The 19,482-nt window shown below is 40.5% G+C and overlaps 1 protein-coding gene across 5 annotated transcripts in view; it reads right to left on the bottom strand.

Annotated features, from left to right (window-relative positions):
- Positions 1–384: 384 nt before the first annotated feature.
- Positions 385–19,482, bottom strand: part of FOXN3 (forkhead box N3) — a 213,576-nt gene continuing 194,478 nt past the window's right edge. For all 5 annotated transcript variants that reach the window (XM_080344692.1, XM_080344695.1, XM_080344696.1 and 2 more), the window contains 2 exons: positions 19,024–19,132; positions 385–7,679 (listed from right to left, as the gene is read on the bottom strand). In XM_080344692.1, coding sequence (XP_080200818.1) covers positions 7,130–7,679; positions 19,024–19,132 — 659 coding nt within the window. In that variant the 3' untranslated portion in view covers positions 385–7,129. The remainder of the gene's footprint in view (positions 7,680–19,023; positions 19,133–19,482) is intronic.

The raw sequence follows: 19,482 nt of genomic DNA, 5'->3' as shown, positions 1-19,482 counted from the left end.
AGAAAGCCATGTTTTCTAGGATGTTATATATATATATACACACCATTAGACATGTCTTATTACTGAATCTCTTCTTATTGTTGCTAATTTAAAAAATAAGATTGAATTCCCAGTGAAATAATCCTTGTTTCCAGGCTGCAAAACTCATGAGAAAGGAAGACCAAGCGCTAACTCAACAGCAATTCAGTATGTCTGGCCATTTGCAGATGGCAGCAAATGAACATGAGTTGATACCTACTGCAGTGCAGATACAGGTAACATCCCACGGGGGCTACAACTGTTTAATAATGAAGGAATTAATTGGTAAAAAAAAAAAAATCACCGTGTTCCTCCTCAACATCTGGGCATATTTTGAAGCCAATATTCAAACAACTACAATTGTTCAATTGATGCAACTCAGTAATTTTTATTGCAACTGGAAGACAATACATCACAGAAACTTTATGGTAGGTTTTGGGAAAGTGTTATTTACAATAATAATTGATGAAATAGTTTGTCTTTGGCAATATGATTACACATCAAGAAAATGTAAAATGCAAGTATGCCTCTAAATCAACATTTTCATATTTCCTAAAGATCAGCTGATTGCACTTGCCTTCGGACTGCTCATTTAGGTAAACACAAATACAACTTAACATCACTGTTCATTCCCCATCACAGTTCGTATTTTAATATTGATGAAATTGGCAGTTTCAGACGCCAAGTACAGGAAAAGTATTGGCTTATCACTGTACTAAATTAACTAATTGGCCAGTTAAGGTCCTGTGAACCTTAAGCACTGATACTAAATCTCTTGGTCTTTTGATTGCTTTATCACTTTTTTTTTTTTCTGTAAAACAAAATATTTCAGAACTTACAGATCAGAGTATAAAAAAATGTACAAGTCCATAATGCTTTTCACACACAAATCATTCCCCCCAACATTTTACATCATGGCAGTTTTAAGTAGTGAGTGTGAATGATGCAGGCATGGAACTGGTTATCAAATACAGCTTATGACTTTCGGTTGTTGTCCCACACACATACTCAGGAAATGTACAATGCTCTAGCAACTTAAAAATGTTCTCAAGTTCAATGTCATCTGAATGAAAAAAAGAAAGCCTTGGGATTTCAGGCCAGAGTAAACAGAGAAAGAAGATTCCCATTTCTAGATGATGCCATCCCAGAATCCAGCACGTCATTTTAGCATCCAATAAAATCGGTTCTAGCACTAAGGGCCAGCACAAGCTGTCATTTGTCCCTTAAACCCTCAGAGCATGAGCTCTTCGTGACTGCTGGCCTGATCCAAAGCCCACGAAATCAACTGAAAATAAAGAACTGACACAAAACTCCCTTCCACTGACTGTGAAAGGGTGTTACATCAGGTTGATTTCCCCCTCTTTGCAAAAGGAAATGTGATACAGTAGAAAAAACATTATATAGCTTCAGATAAATATACCTTGTTTCAATGCTAAAACAAAACAAAACCCAAACTCCCCAAACCAGGAAAGGCTACTTGTTAGAACTCAAAAGTGACCTTTAAATCATTTCTGGTTTTAAATGTACACCAGCAAAATACAGCACCATAGACACATTAGGTTGAGACTGTTTTTGGTCAGTGAAGCTAGTACTTGTTTGCTGAACTGTGGAAGAATTAGAAGGTCATGTACATGATCAAAGATAAAGCAACCCAGCTGACAAGTCTCCGCTTAATTCAAGAATAACCAGTACTAAAAATTAAAATGCAAGAATAAAAACCCCTAATAAACCACCATCAATTAATAGTTTCTAAACAAAAGGGGATTAACAGATGAATTCACAAATGTATGCAGATTTATACAGAACACCGAATGTTGTGTGTAAATCCTGATAAACTCCACCTCAAAACAGAAACACACAAAAAGTATAGTTTGACTTACACGTCCCATTTGAAAGGAAAAGAGACATCATTACAACTTGGAAACTGTGCTAACTGCAATAGAAACCAAACAGAAATTCAGAGTTTGGCAGATAACTAAGAAGAGGGTTATCACTTAGATTATATAGCAAAGTGTTGATGTATATTACATAGAGTAGTATAAATAATAAAAAAGTATTATTTAAATTAGATCACAGTGCTGCATTATGTGCATAACAGTGTTTGATATATTACTGGAGGGCTGTGAAGAACACTACTAAAACTTAACTGGTCAGACGGTCAACACTGATATTCTTTTACAATCAGGAGGATGTACGGTTCAAATGCTCTTTCGGTGGCAAAGTCAAGAAAACGTCTCAAAATGTTTCCTTATAAAATATGCCAGTGCTATTCAGGCAGTAGTGACACACCTGAAGGAGCTGGGTTTGCATTCTCCATGAAGTGAAGTAAATTGCATTGCGTCTGAAATTGGAAACGCATTCTTTCCATAGTTATATTCTGATCCAGGAGCACAGGAGTGCAATGCTCTCTGAAATGCCTCGGGCTAGATTCAAGGAGAAATGGTAGCAATAGTAACAGTGAAAGAGTAAAGATTTCCAGGAGCACGTGGGTGTCTATAGCTCCACTGACTGCAAAGGAGATCAGACACCTCCAGGTTCTAGAAAACCTCAGATTGCATCTGTCCACATCTGTAGATGCGTTTGGAGCCAAAATCTCAGTGAAAATCAATTACGGCCGCCAAGAAAATGGGACAAAGCCTTGTTTTGGTTATCCCTGGTGCCATTTGGTATACGATTTAGGATTTCATTCTCTGCTAAAGTATGTTAATGTAACTCTACCTCACTCCAGTGAAGAATGCAGCCCCCAGAGCTTCTCTGTATCTTTTCCAAAGGTAGACAGCAATTCAGGCCAACTCGGGGAGCCAGTGCAACTCCTCAGGGCTTCCCCTCTCCTCTTCAGGCAACAGAGGAGCCGTAATATAGACCTCAATGCAAATTGCCAGGGAGAAGAGAACAGAGTCACAGGATGGTTCTCTAGTCCCACAAGGCACACCTCACCCCCACATCAGGCTTTTCAGCTGTAAAACCCTGTGATCTCAGTAGAACTACTGCTGGTTTTGCCAGGGCAAGATCAGAATCAGACTGCTTTCAGAAACAGCTATGGGGTGAGACATTAAAGCTGTTCAAGACCTGCACCTGAATTTTTAAATGCAGGCAAAATCTGCACCAAAACGCAGTAGGACACCCGATGGCTTGCAGCAGGCAAGCACGAGCGGCAGATTTCCCCTCCCTGCAGACTCCAGTGCAACAGGCCCGTTTCAAAGGAACCCACCGTGAAGTCCAGCGACCACTGCAGTTCCCACCTACGTGAAACTTGCCACTGAATGCCTGCTGACCTACCGGGATTCCCCTGGCCCTCACCTGTCTTGGGGAAACGCTAATTTGGCAATACTGAGAGAGTAAAGAAAATGGGAAGTCGGGAATTTGATGACTTCTCACCCCCAAATGGCTTAGTACGGAAAGCAAACAAGCAAAACCAAACCACCTCATGTCTGGCAACTGAGAGAGTTCATAATACAGTGCAATTACCACTCTGTTCTGGCATGATTCAGTCAAAGTAGAGACAAATAGATTGAAAGGCTGACATTGTATTTTTTGGAAAACAAATCGGTCTAAATTCTTGTAAAAAAGAGAACTACTCTGATGGAGTAGAACCAATTTGACAAAGCTGCTGTTGTCAGCCAGGCACAAAAATAGTTTAAAAGGTGACTCTTAAATATTTTATACAAATCCAAATGATGTACTTCTCCTCAACAGAGTAAGGGTTAATACAGACAAGTAGTTTTTAAATTCCAGAAATAATCTGTTGATGGCATTAGCCCTCAGCCAAACTGCTGGTTCCTGAACATAACTTTGTAAACTCCTCCTGAATTATACCTCCTCAGCAGATCAGACTAGGAGCAACAAGTTTTACATGAAAACAGATGCTTGCCAACATTTTAGGTTTACCAGCAAGTATATAAAGGAATTGTTGAAGTCTTAGATATATTTTATATATGTTTATATATATAAAGATAACCTGCCTAATTAGATACTTATGCAAAATGACTGTTTTCTAAGGTGAGGAATACTAGTGGTAATTATATATTTAGCCACCAAGAGTCCACAGTAATGAATGGTACTTGTTCAGCAGATCCTGGTCTCATTTGCGCTGACACACTGATCCAGTGCTCTAGAATTAGTGTCATGACTGTGGACAGAATCTGGCCACTGGCACACAACCCCATCGCTTTCTCTGGAGCACAGAGATGTCTGAGCCACAGCTTATTTCTGCCACTAAATTTGACTTTCCAGTGTTGCCTTTTGATAAATATTAAACCACTCTCAAATTGGTACAACTATGGATTAATGAGCCAAGATGATGGTAAACTGATACTGTAGTATTTTAAATGACTTTCTGCAAAGTCTGTAAAAGATGAAGGACCAAGTCTTCATGTGCAGGGGGTGTATGGTTCACCACCTGTGGACTCTGGCTGTAGGGAGTGTGGATCTGGGAAGAAGCCGATTAACCCAGTCCAGTCACACAAGGGAAAAGCTGTGGCTCACTCACCTCTGCGCTACTTGCCCAAGGGACTGGTCCTTCCTGTCTTTCCCAACTTGATCTTAAGGGCTGCAGGAAGCCAACAGAAGTAAGTATCCATGTACTCCCGACTTAACTAAAGCTGCGAATCAGCCCTGCATGCATCAGCCCAGCAAACTGAGGGGGACTCAGGGCTGTTCCCTGCACTCTCCTTGGCTCTCTCAGCCCTTCCCTGTACAGCTGGCAGATGTGCTGGGCTCCAGCAGCTGTCAGGCAGCTCCGGGACAGGCTGGGTGAGACGGGAGGAGAGGCGCCGTTTGGCTGTGCTGCCCCCCCACTGCGGCCCCGTTCTATACATGACAAAATGCCTGCGCAGCACAGAACAGGTCTGGACCAGCATCCCCTTCAATCCTTCTACCTCCTAACTGAACCCACACCACAGGCATCTCCACATGCCATTTTTAGTTCACTCCACTGAGTAGGAAATCAAACCCTTCTCTAACTCACTCTTCATAAACTAGATCCGTCTTGGTGAAACTGCTGCCTGAAACGGTTGTTAGGGATAAACACAAACCTATATTCTTTTTTAGGAAACAGACCGTTTCATTCTGTGGTTAGTTCCTGGGATTTCCTTCTTGTCTCTAGGATATTCTAAGTACACAACTCTTATGCCAAATTCATGAATCCAGGTGAGAGAGACTGTCTTATTTATTTCACAGCATCCCTCTGCTGTAGGGATCTCCAATTGAACAGCTGCCATTACCAGGAGAGTAGCACTATACCTGAATCACACTCTGTAACACTTTTTTCTCTGGACACCTCGGTAAGGCTCTTTACTAACTTCATTTTTCTCATGGCAAAGCTATTTTCTTGTCTACTTATTCCTGAATCAAATCAGAGAGTTCTCCTCAATTAACCTCCCGTTATTCTCTTGATTCTGTCATACACACTCACTACTAAATTTGCCCTCAGATTATTGCGTCATGTTACACATGTACAGACGAAGAAAGGACACACTTATACTTTTTTTCTTTTTTTTTTCTCTTTTTTTAAACAGAAGTAGGGAGAGAGGGGCTGAATGTGCAGACAAGGCAGTATAATTCAACCATCCAAGCCCTACCAGAGCATGAAGATTTTATTTTTTAATATTGCAGAGTAAGTTCCCCAACAGTCAGTGTTTGTCCCTGAAGAAGGTTAAACCTTAAACACCTGCTTCAAAAAAACCCCAACAACAACAAAAAAGAACCAAAACCAAAACAAAACAAACAAAAAAATGAAACCCAAAAAAACAAACTCTAAGCCTAAGGGCTTAAAAATTAGAGGCATAGCCTTTTTCTCTATTTTCTATATTTATATGAAAATAATTCATGCTTCATGCTAAATACATTATTTACCTTACAAGAACTTTGTCATCTTTGAATTAAAAAAATTCTTTGCTTTTTGTATTCTCCCCCTCCCAAAAGGAATCCATGAAACGTGGATCAAGTTTCTTCTGCTGGCTACGCTGGCTGAATCTGGAAATCTGCTGTCGTTTTTGCACAGACGAGTCCTGGCTGACAGTAACTGCACACTCACTACTGAGGGCAGGCTAAGAGCTCTTGTCTTGAACTTCTGAATTTTACTGCTCACCAATACCCTTTCCTTTTACTTTTAAATACAGAACACTATTAATGGCAGGTTTTGTAGCTTTGTTTCCCCAGTTAGATCACGGATTTGATCCACAGAAAAAGATTCTGGTGTATTTCGTTAGTATCTGTTGTAATTTCATAGACTTGATTGCTTTTCACTCAGGCAGTTTAGAAGACATAGCTTGTTTTTCCCTATGACTATTATTTTTTGCACGCGGTGCCAATCTTCGGGCTTATGGCTTTTTGAACATTCTATTAATTTAATACAGAAGACAGAATTCAATGATTAACGATGCTACTAACAGTGCCTCCCTCCCATTTCTTGTTATTTCATTGAAACTCATTGCATACATAGTTCAAACTTCCCCAAACTTAAAGTTATCGGTCTTCACATTATAAGCCACATATAATAGTACATGAAGCACTACAAGTGCATTACGGTTTGCGCGGTTGCCACCAGTGGCCGTTCAAAGACTTCTATGGCACAACGTATCCAAGTGCCACTAGATGGTTCTTGGTTTGGTGCTGAGAAGTATGTGCCTCCTCTTTCCCCAAATCTCTTTTTTCAGAATTCACTTCTAACCCAATTATAAGGCCATTAAAAACAATTCTTAAGGGCCAGGCCTGAATGATTACTAAATTATGCACAGCTCTTCTAGTATAAGAGGGATTTCCAAGTGCCCAATTTGATGTCACTGCGTATTCAACCATGCATTTTTGATAGGCCGGAGAAAGCAATGGCGATTTTGGCTTTTTTTTTTGTTAACTTTTTGTCTTCAGGTAATGAAAAGCTTTTGTAAATTAGCTGAGTGTCAGTATGAGTTCTATGGCTTCAATCTCCTTTAAAAATAAAAATCTTAAGGGTCAAAAAAAAAAAAAGAAAGAAAAAAGAAAGAAACAAAACAAAAACAAATAGAAAGAAAAACAAAAAAGGAAAAAATTGCTGATATTGCCACAAATTATTAGAATTCACCTGACGTGCTGAAATAAAACTTTGTAAGTTCAAACAAATCATTGATTTGTTCTAATTTTTTGTGGTTTCCTTTTGCTCTTTCTGCCCCTTTGCCGTCCGATTGGTGATGTTGTTCAAACAGGATCGGATTCCTGCTAAATGCAGGAGCGATCCCGCTGCTTCTTTCATCTCCTCATCATCACTCTCAGGGGGCTTTTCCGTACGTCTCTTTTTAAGAGGCAGTGTGTCACTTGGTACTTTTTTCGCCTTCATCAAATGTTGCCTTTTCTTGTGCTGGGACGCATAACCACTGTCAGCTAAAGAATCCTTGGTCTCCTTCCGATTTTGCTTTTTGTCCTCCTCTTCTGTCTCACTATGGCTCTCATGGCTCTGGAAGCTAACTTCACTTCCTTCGCTGCTGTCTTGGCTGCCTTTCGTTGCAAATTCATACTGGTCGTCAGCAGAAGAGGAGGAAACGGAGTCACTGGCAGGTGATGTGCTCCTGTGGTTGGAAGATTTGGCACTGCTGTAGTTGTGATCCTCCTTCGGGTCACCGCTGACAACCGGAGAGCCGCAGGACTGCTCGCTTTCTGTTCGCATCCGGCAGTTGGTTATTCCATTCCTGCAAAAACAACGGGAAGCAGACTTAGAAGCCACAGAGATGTGGTCCTGCCTCAGTGCAAAAGATGGTAAAGCCAACTGACAGGTAATCTAAAATTACAACTATCAAAGTAATATCCATGCAAGCTGGTTTCAAAGCCTGACTCAAACTGCTGGTGGGTTGGAATCCAGACAAACAAGCCAAAGGACACGTAACAGCACAAGAGGTAGCAGCAAGCAGGGGATGGTTACATTAAACGATGCCAGACAGTCCTGATTTACGTTTCAACTAATAGTTTACAACTCAAAAAAAAAAAAAAAGACGACCCTCCCCCTTATTTTATCTACTGGATATTAAATAAACTCTGATGAGTTGCCTAAGTATCCTTTCCCTTCTCCCATTAAAATGACACTACCAATAACATGGGGAAGAGACACGAGCTTTCTGGAGTACTTTGCCTCCTCTCAAAGACTCTTTGCCAGCTCTGGCCTTCCAAGCGTGAGAGATGTCTCACCTGGAAGTAGCGCAGCTTCCATTTATGACTCTTTCCAACGGAAAGAGCAACTAAGTGTAAAAACCAGGTCCAGTCACATTTCTGATTGTGATCACTTTATGAACAATCTTAAAAGCAATACAATCTTAAGCCACTAGCTGCCAACAAAATATTATGACGTGTTTAAAAACAAACAACACAAAAAAATATCTAGTTTTGCTCTAGAAATTGTCATTTTACCCTTTGTGGTTTTTTTGGCACTCAGTGCCGTGGGAATTGTTGCAGCACGTTATCTTTAAAAAGTATGAGTGTTTCTTTCTACACTGACCTTACAACAGAGAATACAATGCTTGCAAGTCTGTTAAAGGGACAGACCCTGTGCAGTACTTAATTCCTGCTGAAAAAGAGGAGAGAAGGATTCTTATCACTGAGTAAAGGCATCATCATTGTTACCCGTCCGTTCACCAGCCTTGAACCTCTAGCAGTTTAAAAAAAAATAAAACAAACAAGCAGACTGTTTAGCACATGACAAACTGCTTTAAAATCTACTCTTGCCTTCTTCATGCTATCACTAGAGTGCTTTTGCACACACATGGCAGCATTGGATTAAAACCTTTTCTTAAACACACACACTGAACATGAATATTTCTTAAGACTAATGGCACAGTGATGAGTGCAGAGCATTACTGCTCTCCCGCTTCAAAAAATGGGAAAGTGCTTCAGGTTTCAGAGAATGGAACTCATGTCTGGCTTTGTTATAGAAGAAACTGTAGAGAACTATCCATTTCTGAAAGGTAAGGCCGAAAGGTGGAAAATATAGGAGCGGTATATAATTTCAGAGTTCCTATCCATCTCAATGTTCTTGTCTGTAGAGTCTGCTGAAATAAGAAACAGGCTTTTGTGAATGGATGACAGGACAATGCTAGAAGGTAGCAAATAAACCAGTCATTCCAAATGTTCTTATTTACAGTATTTTCGAAGAAATCTATATAATAGAAGGCCCAGTTATTAGCAGAGACAGACTCTTGCCAACCTCTTTTGCTCAACAAAATCATTTTCCCCTAGATTTTTGAGTAGCTTTATGATCCATAAATTATATACAGAACCCAGAAGGAATACACAAAGCTCCTTCAATTATTAATAACTAAATGCAATGTCATTCATGATTGTGCAGCAAGCCAGCTGCATTTACTCTGTGATGGTTTGCCACTGCAGGGGTTGTCATCAGAGGATGCCAAATGCTTAAAAGAAGAAATCATCCATACTCAACTAGTTGTAAGGTGAATTGAGAACCAACTCTTTAAGAGCAGTCATTACAAGGAAGCATGTGATGCATTTTAAGTGACAGATTCTTCATTTTTAGGGTAAATTTACATTTAAAGATGTTAAAAATTATCATAAATTAGCATAAAATTAAAGTTACTTGATTTTACTAGGCAGCTAATAGCCAGAGCAATGTGGCTCAATAAAAATCACATGCTCTAATTTTCCATTAAAAAATAGCAATAAATTCTTGCTCCAAGGAAACAAACACAGGACAGAATAGGTGGGAACTCAAATGGGATTCCTAGTGACTCAGTTATTAGCGAACGAGGCTTCTAACAGATGGGATTTAAGTCAAGATGCTCATTTTCATGTTATTAGATCCACTATCAGTTAGTTTGTACTGAGAGACTATCAATAAAAGGATAGTTCCATGGAGCAGAGCAACCACGTGCCAAAAAGACATCCCTCATTCTCCCCACTCTTGACTCTCTAGTTCTTGCTTTTACATAAAGGGGCTGTAATTTGGATTCAAAAGCTCTGCCCATAGGACCTACTCCAGCTCGCAATCCTTTCAAAAAAGCAAAAAATAGAATGAGAGGCCTGGGGGTCAGAGAAGCAACGTCCTGGGGGAAGGTGCACTACTGCATCCCACAGGGCCAGACTGCCAACAGGGAGGATGACAATGGAAAACAGAAGACCACAGAAAGGTGAGAAAAAAGAAATCGCTTCCAAAAAATGAGAGGAAAGGAAACACCAATACAGTTCAGAAGAAAAGCACCTATGGTGGAACTGGTCAGGAAATGGATAGCATTTGCATCTCGGAAAAATCTTTGGTGTTCACTTACATTTTGAAAGATTTCCAACCAGTTCTGCTTGGGGAAATAAAAAAGGAAGAGAAAGCAGGTCAAGGAGAGAATTAGCAAAGTGTATCCACAGAAATGAGAATGAGTTATACAGGCAGAGTGTTTTAGGATATTCACAAGATTAAAAGTCACACTGAAAGTAAATGAATCTGATTCGTATCGCGATACACAATAGCTCAAACATAAGACATGAAGAAATAATTGATATTAGTAGAATAATTGAATAAACTAACATTACACCATTCATACTCTGCCTGTGCTGCTGTGACATTCTAAAGCTTTATATTGCTCTTATACAGTCACATAGTCACTAAGAAATGAATTTGTGATCTACTTAGTTCCATCTAGATAACCAGTGGACAGAACTCCCCAGGGTCTCAGGGGACAGATTCTGGCCAGCTGAATCTATTTCTGCTCACAGTTCTGGTTGTAACTCTATAACTGTGTTACTGAAACAATAACAGATTTTTAAAACCAACATTTGCTCTGATGTTTGGATGATTTTTAAATTATAGAGGGAAAGAAAAGATATTTAAGAATTCTGTGCTTACCATAACAGTGAGGTGAAATTTAATACAAGTAATACCTTATTTTTTCCCCATTTCTTTGTTCAGAACTTTCAAAATTTCCAGAAACTGATGTATTTTCATATGTTTTAGAGCAGTGGCTTACCCTTCAAGGAAGTCCATGGGAGCCTCTAAAGCTTTTCATGCTACTGGCATGGACCATTTTATTTGCTTGAGGGATCTTAACCATAGTTATACAGATAAAAGTACCACGCACAGATTCTTAAAGTATATTAATTTGGTTGTAGCACAATGACACAACCCTCAAGCACTGTGGAGTAAGTTTGGACCTCTGAAAACCTGACTCCATACCCACTGGTAACGGACAGGAGTTCTGCCACTAATGTCATCTGGAGCCAGATGTGACTCACAGCAGCTGGATCTCAAACCAGTAGGGAAATAATGTCCTTTGCACAGCGTTGGTGCCTCTGCCTTTCAAAGGGGTCTTCCTCAGGATAAGACAAAAATCTCAGTAATTTTACCAGGGGTGGATGTATCTTCCTTAAATTTCTCTACTAGCTCTTTTACAAAAAAGGTAATCACACTTCTGTTTGCAAAATCGCAACATGTTTTGCTGAAAAATACTTACTGTATTCCACACCAGAGACAGGTATATTTCTTTGACGAACAAAGCAAACCTATGTGGAGTCTAAATATCACCATATCTCTCTCTCATTCTTCTGGATGACAGATATTGTATACCCACAGGTGACAGTTTTTGTATGTAATTAGAAACACCCACTTAAAAGATGCAAAGAAAGCAGTACCGGTAAGATGGGTACGTGGTAAAATTTTTTTTGACCAACACTCTTTTTTGACTGTATAGTTAACATAATGTCAAAGGGAAATTCAGGACAGTAAGAACTTTTAGCTACAGGTAGTTGAACTGTTACTTAAAACTACTACGTACCAGCAGACAGGAGGGTAAGCAAGCATATGAAAAGTAAGTGGTGCTCACCTGCTGTGTGATGAGATTCTATTGGGGTTATTGAGTTAAAAGTCAACAACAAGTCAGTTACACTGTTGACAGAAGCTCTTACAAGGGTATTTCACAGCAGAATTGTATGCAAAGGATCACAGTAAATGCGAGTCATGAACCGCCAGCAGAAAGAGCACTTTGTCAGTATCAACAGCAGATGCGAAGTTAAGACAAATGCAGCTCTCCGCATTTTGCAAAACAGAATAATCAAGCCAGGCAGTGTTTCTGTCCTTTAGTCACTAAAGGATTCCTTCAGCTGTCATGGTTAACTCATGCAAAGCAACAAGGATGATTTGGGGTTTGTTAAGCTGATCATGTCAGTAATAAGCAAGAACATTAAGAATATACAATTCAGAATTTATAAAAGGAAGTACCTACCAGTTCCTTTACCTAAGCAAAATTAATAATTCACAGATAATTTTAGTGTGTGATTTTACTTACACTTTGCTATCTACACCGCACGTTACTTATGTTTGTTTTATTTAATCGCTGCCTGAATGGCTGCTTCAAGGGAGGAAAAATTAAGCAAAAATAAAAGCCAGCATGAGAGATAAAGTCATGATAATGAAAGCTAGGCCTGAGGAATAATCTAGTAATTGCCCTATAAATTTAAAGTGAAAATAATAATAAATAACTATCTTCTATCTTTGAATAAAGCTAGGCACAAAACTCATTCCTTTCACACCCCAGTGAACCCCACACCCCAGGAACTGCACAAGGAACTGTGGCACTAGTAGAAGAAGAACACATATTTTAAAATTTACTCATGATGAAGTGGGTGAAGGTTTGTTAACATCACATTTTGGGGTGTTTTGTTGTTTGTTTGTGGGTTTCTTTTGTGTGTGTGTTGTTTTTTTTTTTGTGTGTCTCCCGCCCCAATAAAGGAGGATCAGCAGCTCTGTCCATGCAGATGCGCTTGCTTTCTTTAAGAAGAGGGAACATTTTGTCTTGGAAACTTGAGTGGAAAACTATTTTTACTTAGTGAAATTCTCCAGGAAGCTTGTGTTTGCGATTTATAGATAATTGTGAAATTCCTTGAGAAGCTACAAATGTTTGGTGAGAAATGAGGATTAAAAGAAGGGAAAAAACCCAAGTAATTTCCCATTCATTTTTATTTTTAATATGCAATACTTAAAAAAACAAAACAAAACACCACAAACCAAAACACACAAATCATTTCTAACAAACACTACCAAACATAATTTGACCTATTACCAAGGCATAAGAGATATATGAAGAAGTTTTGCCCAGGTTTTCAACTAGCCTGAAACAATAGCTTGGATTCATTCTGGGGAAATATGGGTTAATAAAGGCAGTTCAGCAATGGAGTCCATGTTACCCTTCAACCTGACATTTCTGACACATCGACAAACAAAGAGAATGGCAAATCCAGCCAAAGCACCTTCACTGGGACCGGCTCTGCTTAGCTCTTCCCAAATCCCAAAGGTTTTAGCTGCTCCTTAAGGCTCCCCACCAAGGTGGCTGCCAACTCTTCCGTTTGCCACACAGCTGGTGAGATTCTCTGTGGAGTACAACTCCACCAGCCTCACCTCAGAGGATCTGCCCACGCCAGGCAGGTGAGGTTTGGCTCAGTAGGTGTCCTGCACCGTGGCAGGATGTGGACATAGACACAAACCATTCACCACTGTGGATAACCGAGGAAACAAAACATAATAAACATCACGGTGGAGGCTGTCTGCTGAATGCACCAAAATTGTAGTTCCAACAGCACTAATATTATATCAGCTTCCAAGCTCATGCTCTTCCAAAGGGCTGGTGAAACTAGTAACACCTTACTCATGTGGAAAGCAATTATCTACGATAGAGCTTCTTGCACCTTGCCAAGATACACATTGGCAGATGCACTGATCACTTTCTTAGAGACTCTGCCTACTAAAGCAGACACAGAAGTTCTCGTAGGTAAACATTTCAAAGTTGTTTTCCAATGGAGGTACATAGTAAGAGCAAGAGCTCGCCTTCAAAGCACAGCCAACTCCTTGCTGCATGTAAGGTACTACTGGCTTTGCCTGCTGTCATTTACTACCTTTGTTACTCACTCTTTCCTTTTCTACATATCCAGACTATCATTGCATTTGCTTTTAGATTCTCTCAGAGAACTGTATGGGGATGCGGTCTGCCAAAAATATGTATGATGGATCTCATGTTAGAGACATGCTACACGCTGTGCAGCTTTGAAGCATTATTTTCTCCTGCTGTCTTCGGGTGGGTCTCAGACTTGTCAGTCACAACATGGAAAATATGGATGGTAAACAAGCTAAAAGTGGTGTGAATAAAGTAAATAAAGAGCTACTGTCAAAACACATCCAATTATGCTCTGCTGTGGAGACTTAACACCAGAGCATGATTTGCAAAGTAAAAATAGTGTGGGATGCCTTTTCCATTTGTAGATTAGTTTGGAATGAAAGGCCTATTTGCACAATTTAAGCCAAATGCACTACAACATAATGATGCTTTCCTCAACTGCTATTCTTTATTCATGGAAAGTAGTGGATTTGTTGTGTTTGTTAAATACTTTTCAGTAGGGTTTTTAAATCCAAACTACTTAATCCAATTGTGCTTTATTTTATATCTAAAAAATAAAGTTATTATATGGGAACAGCAACACATCAATACCTTGTTCAGGAACAAAACATGATAATACATCCATTCACACTGCTGAAGAACAGCACAGTAAACTTTCCAACTGATGGCAGCTAACACATCAGAAATCACAGATTTCAGCAGCTTACTGCAATGTTATGGTTTTAGTCTCTGTTCTGAATAACAGATTAGTCAAAACACCCCACCTAATTACAACTGCAAATTTAACCCAAGACCAAACTTTTTGTCGCTCTGTTTTGACACTAATGGCAGCCTGCACAGCCGGCCAACACACTGCAGTTACTCACACAGCTGAGCGGACAACAAAATTGGAGACCATTAAGATATTAAGGAAAAAAACACTAAATGAAAGAAACATCTCAGACAGCAAGGAAGTGGTAATAGAAGACCAGCACTTCACAGAAGAACTTGTAACTCCTACGTACGGTAACTGAAGAAAATCAGTTAAGAGGTTTAACTTATTATGCAAGGATCCACTATCAAGAAAAAAACGAATTATGAAAACCACCTTTTTTAGGTGGTTTTAGCCTTTTCACTTAGAGCACCAAAGGAACTCTTCTCAAGAAAATACACCTTTGAGTAAAAACTTCTTGGAAAGAAGCTGTTTGGATCCTCAGTATATAGGCAGAGGCACGTAATTTCCACAGACAACCGGAATGGGAGATTGCACCACCTCTGTGGGGGCCCAGCAGTTCCCCCCCCAGTGAAAGCTGGAAGGGGAAATCAACCTTCTTGAAGCTGAACAGGTCTAAAATCATCCCCTGCCAGCCTGCCTGGAGCATCTCCCTCCACGCAGGAAAGCTGGGTCCGTGTGAACAGTCCTCCTACTCCCACCTGCAACAGAAGGCGGCTGCACGGATGCTGTGGTGAATTGCCCCTGCTGCACATGATAAGCAGAAGTTATAGCTCAACACGACAAGTCCTATTTGGCCTATTTATCCTTGTGTATCTGAGGAAAGGGGTAAGCACCAAGAAATAGGGTGTCGTTTTTATAGTAACTGATAGAAAAGCATTCCGTTTTGAGAGGACCAGGTGACGTTCTAGGAGGCGCCGTGCATCCAGACTGACCTTCTTCCTGAAGAAATTCTGAATCTTAATATCCTCAACAGAAACAAGACAAAACTGCCTGCTGAACTTGGGCTGCTGCAGAGTCCTCTAAGTTCTCAAAAGCTTGCAGTTTCCACCCCCTTTTCAAAAATTGGAAAAAGGGGATATTGCAGGAGCCCTTAAATATGAGCAGACATCATGCAGACCAGGAATATATTCATAGCAAGCTATTTCTAATACTGCCTAAGGCTGTAGAAGAGAACAAAAAGAATTAGAAATGTCTGTATTCACTAATTATAAATGCTTTTATCTGAGACAGACAAAAATGAACATAAGCAAGGGAGTGGTAAAATCCCTAATTTCCAATTCTACATTAGCAGGTAATTGGTAAAGATCCTGTTCTCCTTGCTGTAAGAATACAAGAGAAATCCTCAGAAAACACACAAAATTTAACTATATACAGCCTTACAGCACAGCCATGTGAGGATGTCTACACAGAAGGAAATTTTCAAGTGGCCTGGAAGGAAAAACAGCTCTATCTCCTCGAGTCAACCTTGATTATGAAACAGGGTCAAAGCACGAAATACAGATGAACCGGCACCAGCGGGACCATGAGTGTGGGAACAGTCATTTTTCATTTGTGGACACTGAAATTGTAAGGGACCAGCTGTATCAGCTAAATATTCACAACTCCATGAGGCCTGATGAGATTCATCCTAGAGCACTGAATGAGCTGGTAGATGTTATGGCAGAACCCCTCTTCATCATCTACCAAAGGTCTTGGAGGTCCCTGCTGACTGGAAGCTGGACAGTGCTTTCCCCATCTACAAAAAGGATATGAGAGAAGAGCCAGAGAACTACAGACCTGTTAGTCTAACCTCAGTTCCTCAGAAATTATGGAGAAGTTTGTACTGAGTGCTACTGGAAGGCATTTAAAGAATAATGCAATCATCAGACACAGTCAACATGGGTTCACAAAAGGGAAGTCCTGTTTAACTAATTTCATATCCTTCTGTGATAAGGTCACCTGCCTAGGGGATTTAAGGAAGGCGGTTGATGTAGTTTTTCTGGATTTTAGTAAGGTTTTTGATTCTGTCCCTCACAGCATCCTTCTGGACAAGATGTACAGCTGTGGGATCAGCAGGTGTGCTGGGTGAAGATCTGTCTGAAGGGCAGAGCTCAAAGGACTCCAGTGAGTAGGGCTACACCTGGCTTGTGACCGATCACCACCAGTGATCCTCAGGGTTCAATTCTAGGGCCAGTTCTGTTAATATATTTATCAATTATCTGGATGCAGGAGTTGAACAAGTTAGCAAATTTGCTGATAATACCAAACTGGGAAGTGCTGTTGACTCTCCTGAGAGACAAGAGGACTTGTAAAGGGATCTAGATAGATTGGAGCACTGGGCAATGATTAATGGGATGAAGTTTAACACGTCCAAATGCCAGATTCTGCACCTGCAAAGGAGTAATGCCAGGCACAAATATAAATTGAGAGAGGAGTGGCTGGAGAGCGGCCCTGCAGAAAGAGATCTGGGGGTGCGGGTCGGCAGTAGGTCAGTACGAGTCAGCAGTGTGTGCCGTGGCAGCCCAGAGGGTAAATCCCATCCTGGGGTGCAAACACAGCAGAACTAGCTGGTCAAAAGAGGTGATTATTCTGCTGCGATCAGCATTGGTGTGGCCTCACCTTGAGTACTGTGTGCAGTTCTGGGCCCCATGATTTAAGAAGGATGAGATGGGCTTGAACATATCCAGAGGAGGGCGACACAGCTGGTTACAGGGCTGGAAGGAATGTCCTGTGAGGAACAGCTGAGGACTTTGGGCTTGTCTAGTTTGGAGAGAAGGAGGCTGAAGCGTGACCTCACTGCTCTCTACAGCTTCCTGAGAAGGGGAGGTGGAGAGGGAGGCGCTGAGCTCTTCTCCCTGGGATCCAGTGATAGGGTGTGTGGGAATGGTTCAAATTTGCATCAGGGGAGGTTTGGACTGGACATTAAGAAGCATTTCTTTACAGAGATGGTGGTCAAATACTGGAAAAGGCATCCCAGAGGGGTGGTCAATGCTCCAAGCCTGCCAGTGTTAAAGAGGCATTTGACAATACCCTTACCAACATGCTTTAACTTGGTCAACTGTCAACTGGTCTATTCTAACTCAAGAGAGAATATTCAGACCACTATGTCCTCCATTTAGCTTGGATACCTCATTAAAATTGTATATAATTAATGATCCAGTAGTCTCACAGCTCTGCAATCCCCACTGGAGCAGAATATAAACCCTGGCTAAAGCCAGAGGCAAAGCTGATGATGACTGACCTCCGCTGCTAGTGAGACCAGACTGGTTAAGCGAGATGGAGAGGAACTCTGCCCACTTCTGGAGAATGACCCTCAGGGCTGGATCCCTTCATTGTAGCAAATGTGAAAACCAGCTGAACCAGCTGCCCACCAAAAAATACGGATTTTATCCCAATTATTGTCTTCTCCTTTATGCATTTTAAGCATCAAGAATATATGAACGCCATAGGTTCTCTCTCCTTCCCTCCCTCCATCTATTAGATGGAAATACTGCACTCAAAGGGCTAGACACAGATTCTGGAAAGGGATAAAAAAATAAAGAGCAAATAGAAAAAACAATCCCAAGTAAATAATAACAGAACAAGTAGCTATCAAGATACTTATGCCACTGCCTTGCAGCCATTTGCTGAGATCAGAGGGTGTAACTGGAACAGCCCAGCAAAGCAGGGTCAGCGTTACTTATGAAACCTCCCCCAGAATACCTGACTGCCTGAGCTGAAACAGCGTTTGCAGATAGTGAGTGTTCTGAAAGAGAAGGGCACTGGCAGCACACTAGACCAAATTAATCTCTGTTGTGACTGACTGAAAATGGGAGCTACACCTGAGGCAAATTGTTTTTCCACCAATAAACCATCACTGCTTTAAGTAAAACAAACCACCAAACCACAGTTCTTATTGCCATCACTAGATGTCTCTTACTGCTCTGCTTTCTGAAAAAGTTGAGTATCTTCAAACAACATTTTACCCTTGAATGTTTCGGTATAACCTTGAAATAGAAACTGTAGTGAAAGAAACCACCTCACAAAGACCTAAGTTAATGACAAAACAATGGCTATATATTTAGGTATCTTTCAGAATTTGCTTAAATATTATTGATATTCTTCTCACTGGTATTTAATCCAGGAAAAGGTCTTCAGGAAAAGGGAGGGAGGGACAGGAAAAAGCATTTGCACTTAGAAAAACAGGTCACTGTAGGAGGTTCTCACCATAAACTGCCTGCAATTTGCTAGTGAAAATAAAACTGCTTTATATAAAACAGTGTGCAACAGACAGACACGCCATGACTATTCTGCAAAGAATGACAGTCCAAGAATTTTAGGTGGCAGAGGTTTATTTCATTCAGAACCTCAGAAGTATTAGCAAACAGCAAAGTATCTGTTGAGCAGAGCTCACATATACTTTGACATTCTCTGTAAAATACTGATTTCTTTCATAAAGATCCCGCAATGAGCCACTCTTACCTCACTGCAACAGCCATGCTCCCTATAGGGTTGATTGGCAATGGCCTGGCTCCAGGAAATATTCCTCTACTCAGAACTCGAGCTCCATTTTGTATCACTCCCGGAGGAACTGAAAAAAATACAACACAACAAAAAAAGAACATTTTTTTTCTATTAAATTAAAAGTTAGGAAAATGAAGGAGCAAAATGCGGCACTTAAGCTTTTCAATTAATTGAGAAAACAGAGGCTCGTGCAGTACACCGCTTACCTTGAACACCTCAGCCTCAGCTCTTGTGAATGCTACGCTATTTCCAATGCAAAAAAATTAACAGCAATCAATGATAACACAGCGTGTGGAAGCCACTGCCTGACCTAGTTGCTGCAGATCATTCCTTGCACAACCAAATCACTTTTGTTTTGTAATCGCTGTTCTGCTGGGAATGCATGTGCTTAGAGTCAAAACCAGATGTAACCATTTC

This window comes from Nesoenas mayeri (genome assembly GCF_963082525.1).
Source record: "Nesoenas mayeri genome assembly, chromosome: 5".
Classification (NCBI taxonomy): domain Eukaryota; kingdom Metazoa; phylum Chordata; class Aves; order Columbiformes; family Columbidae; genus Nesoenas; species Nesoenas mayeri.
Note: the sequence above shows the minus strand (reverse complement) of the source record. Positions and strands in the feature narration are given on the sequence as shown.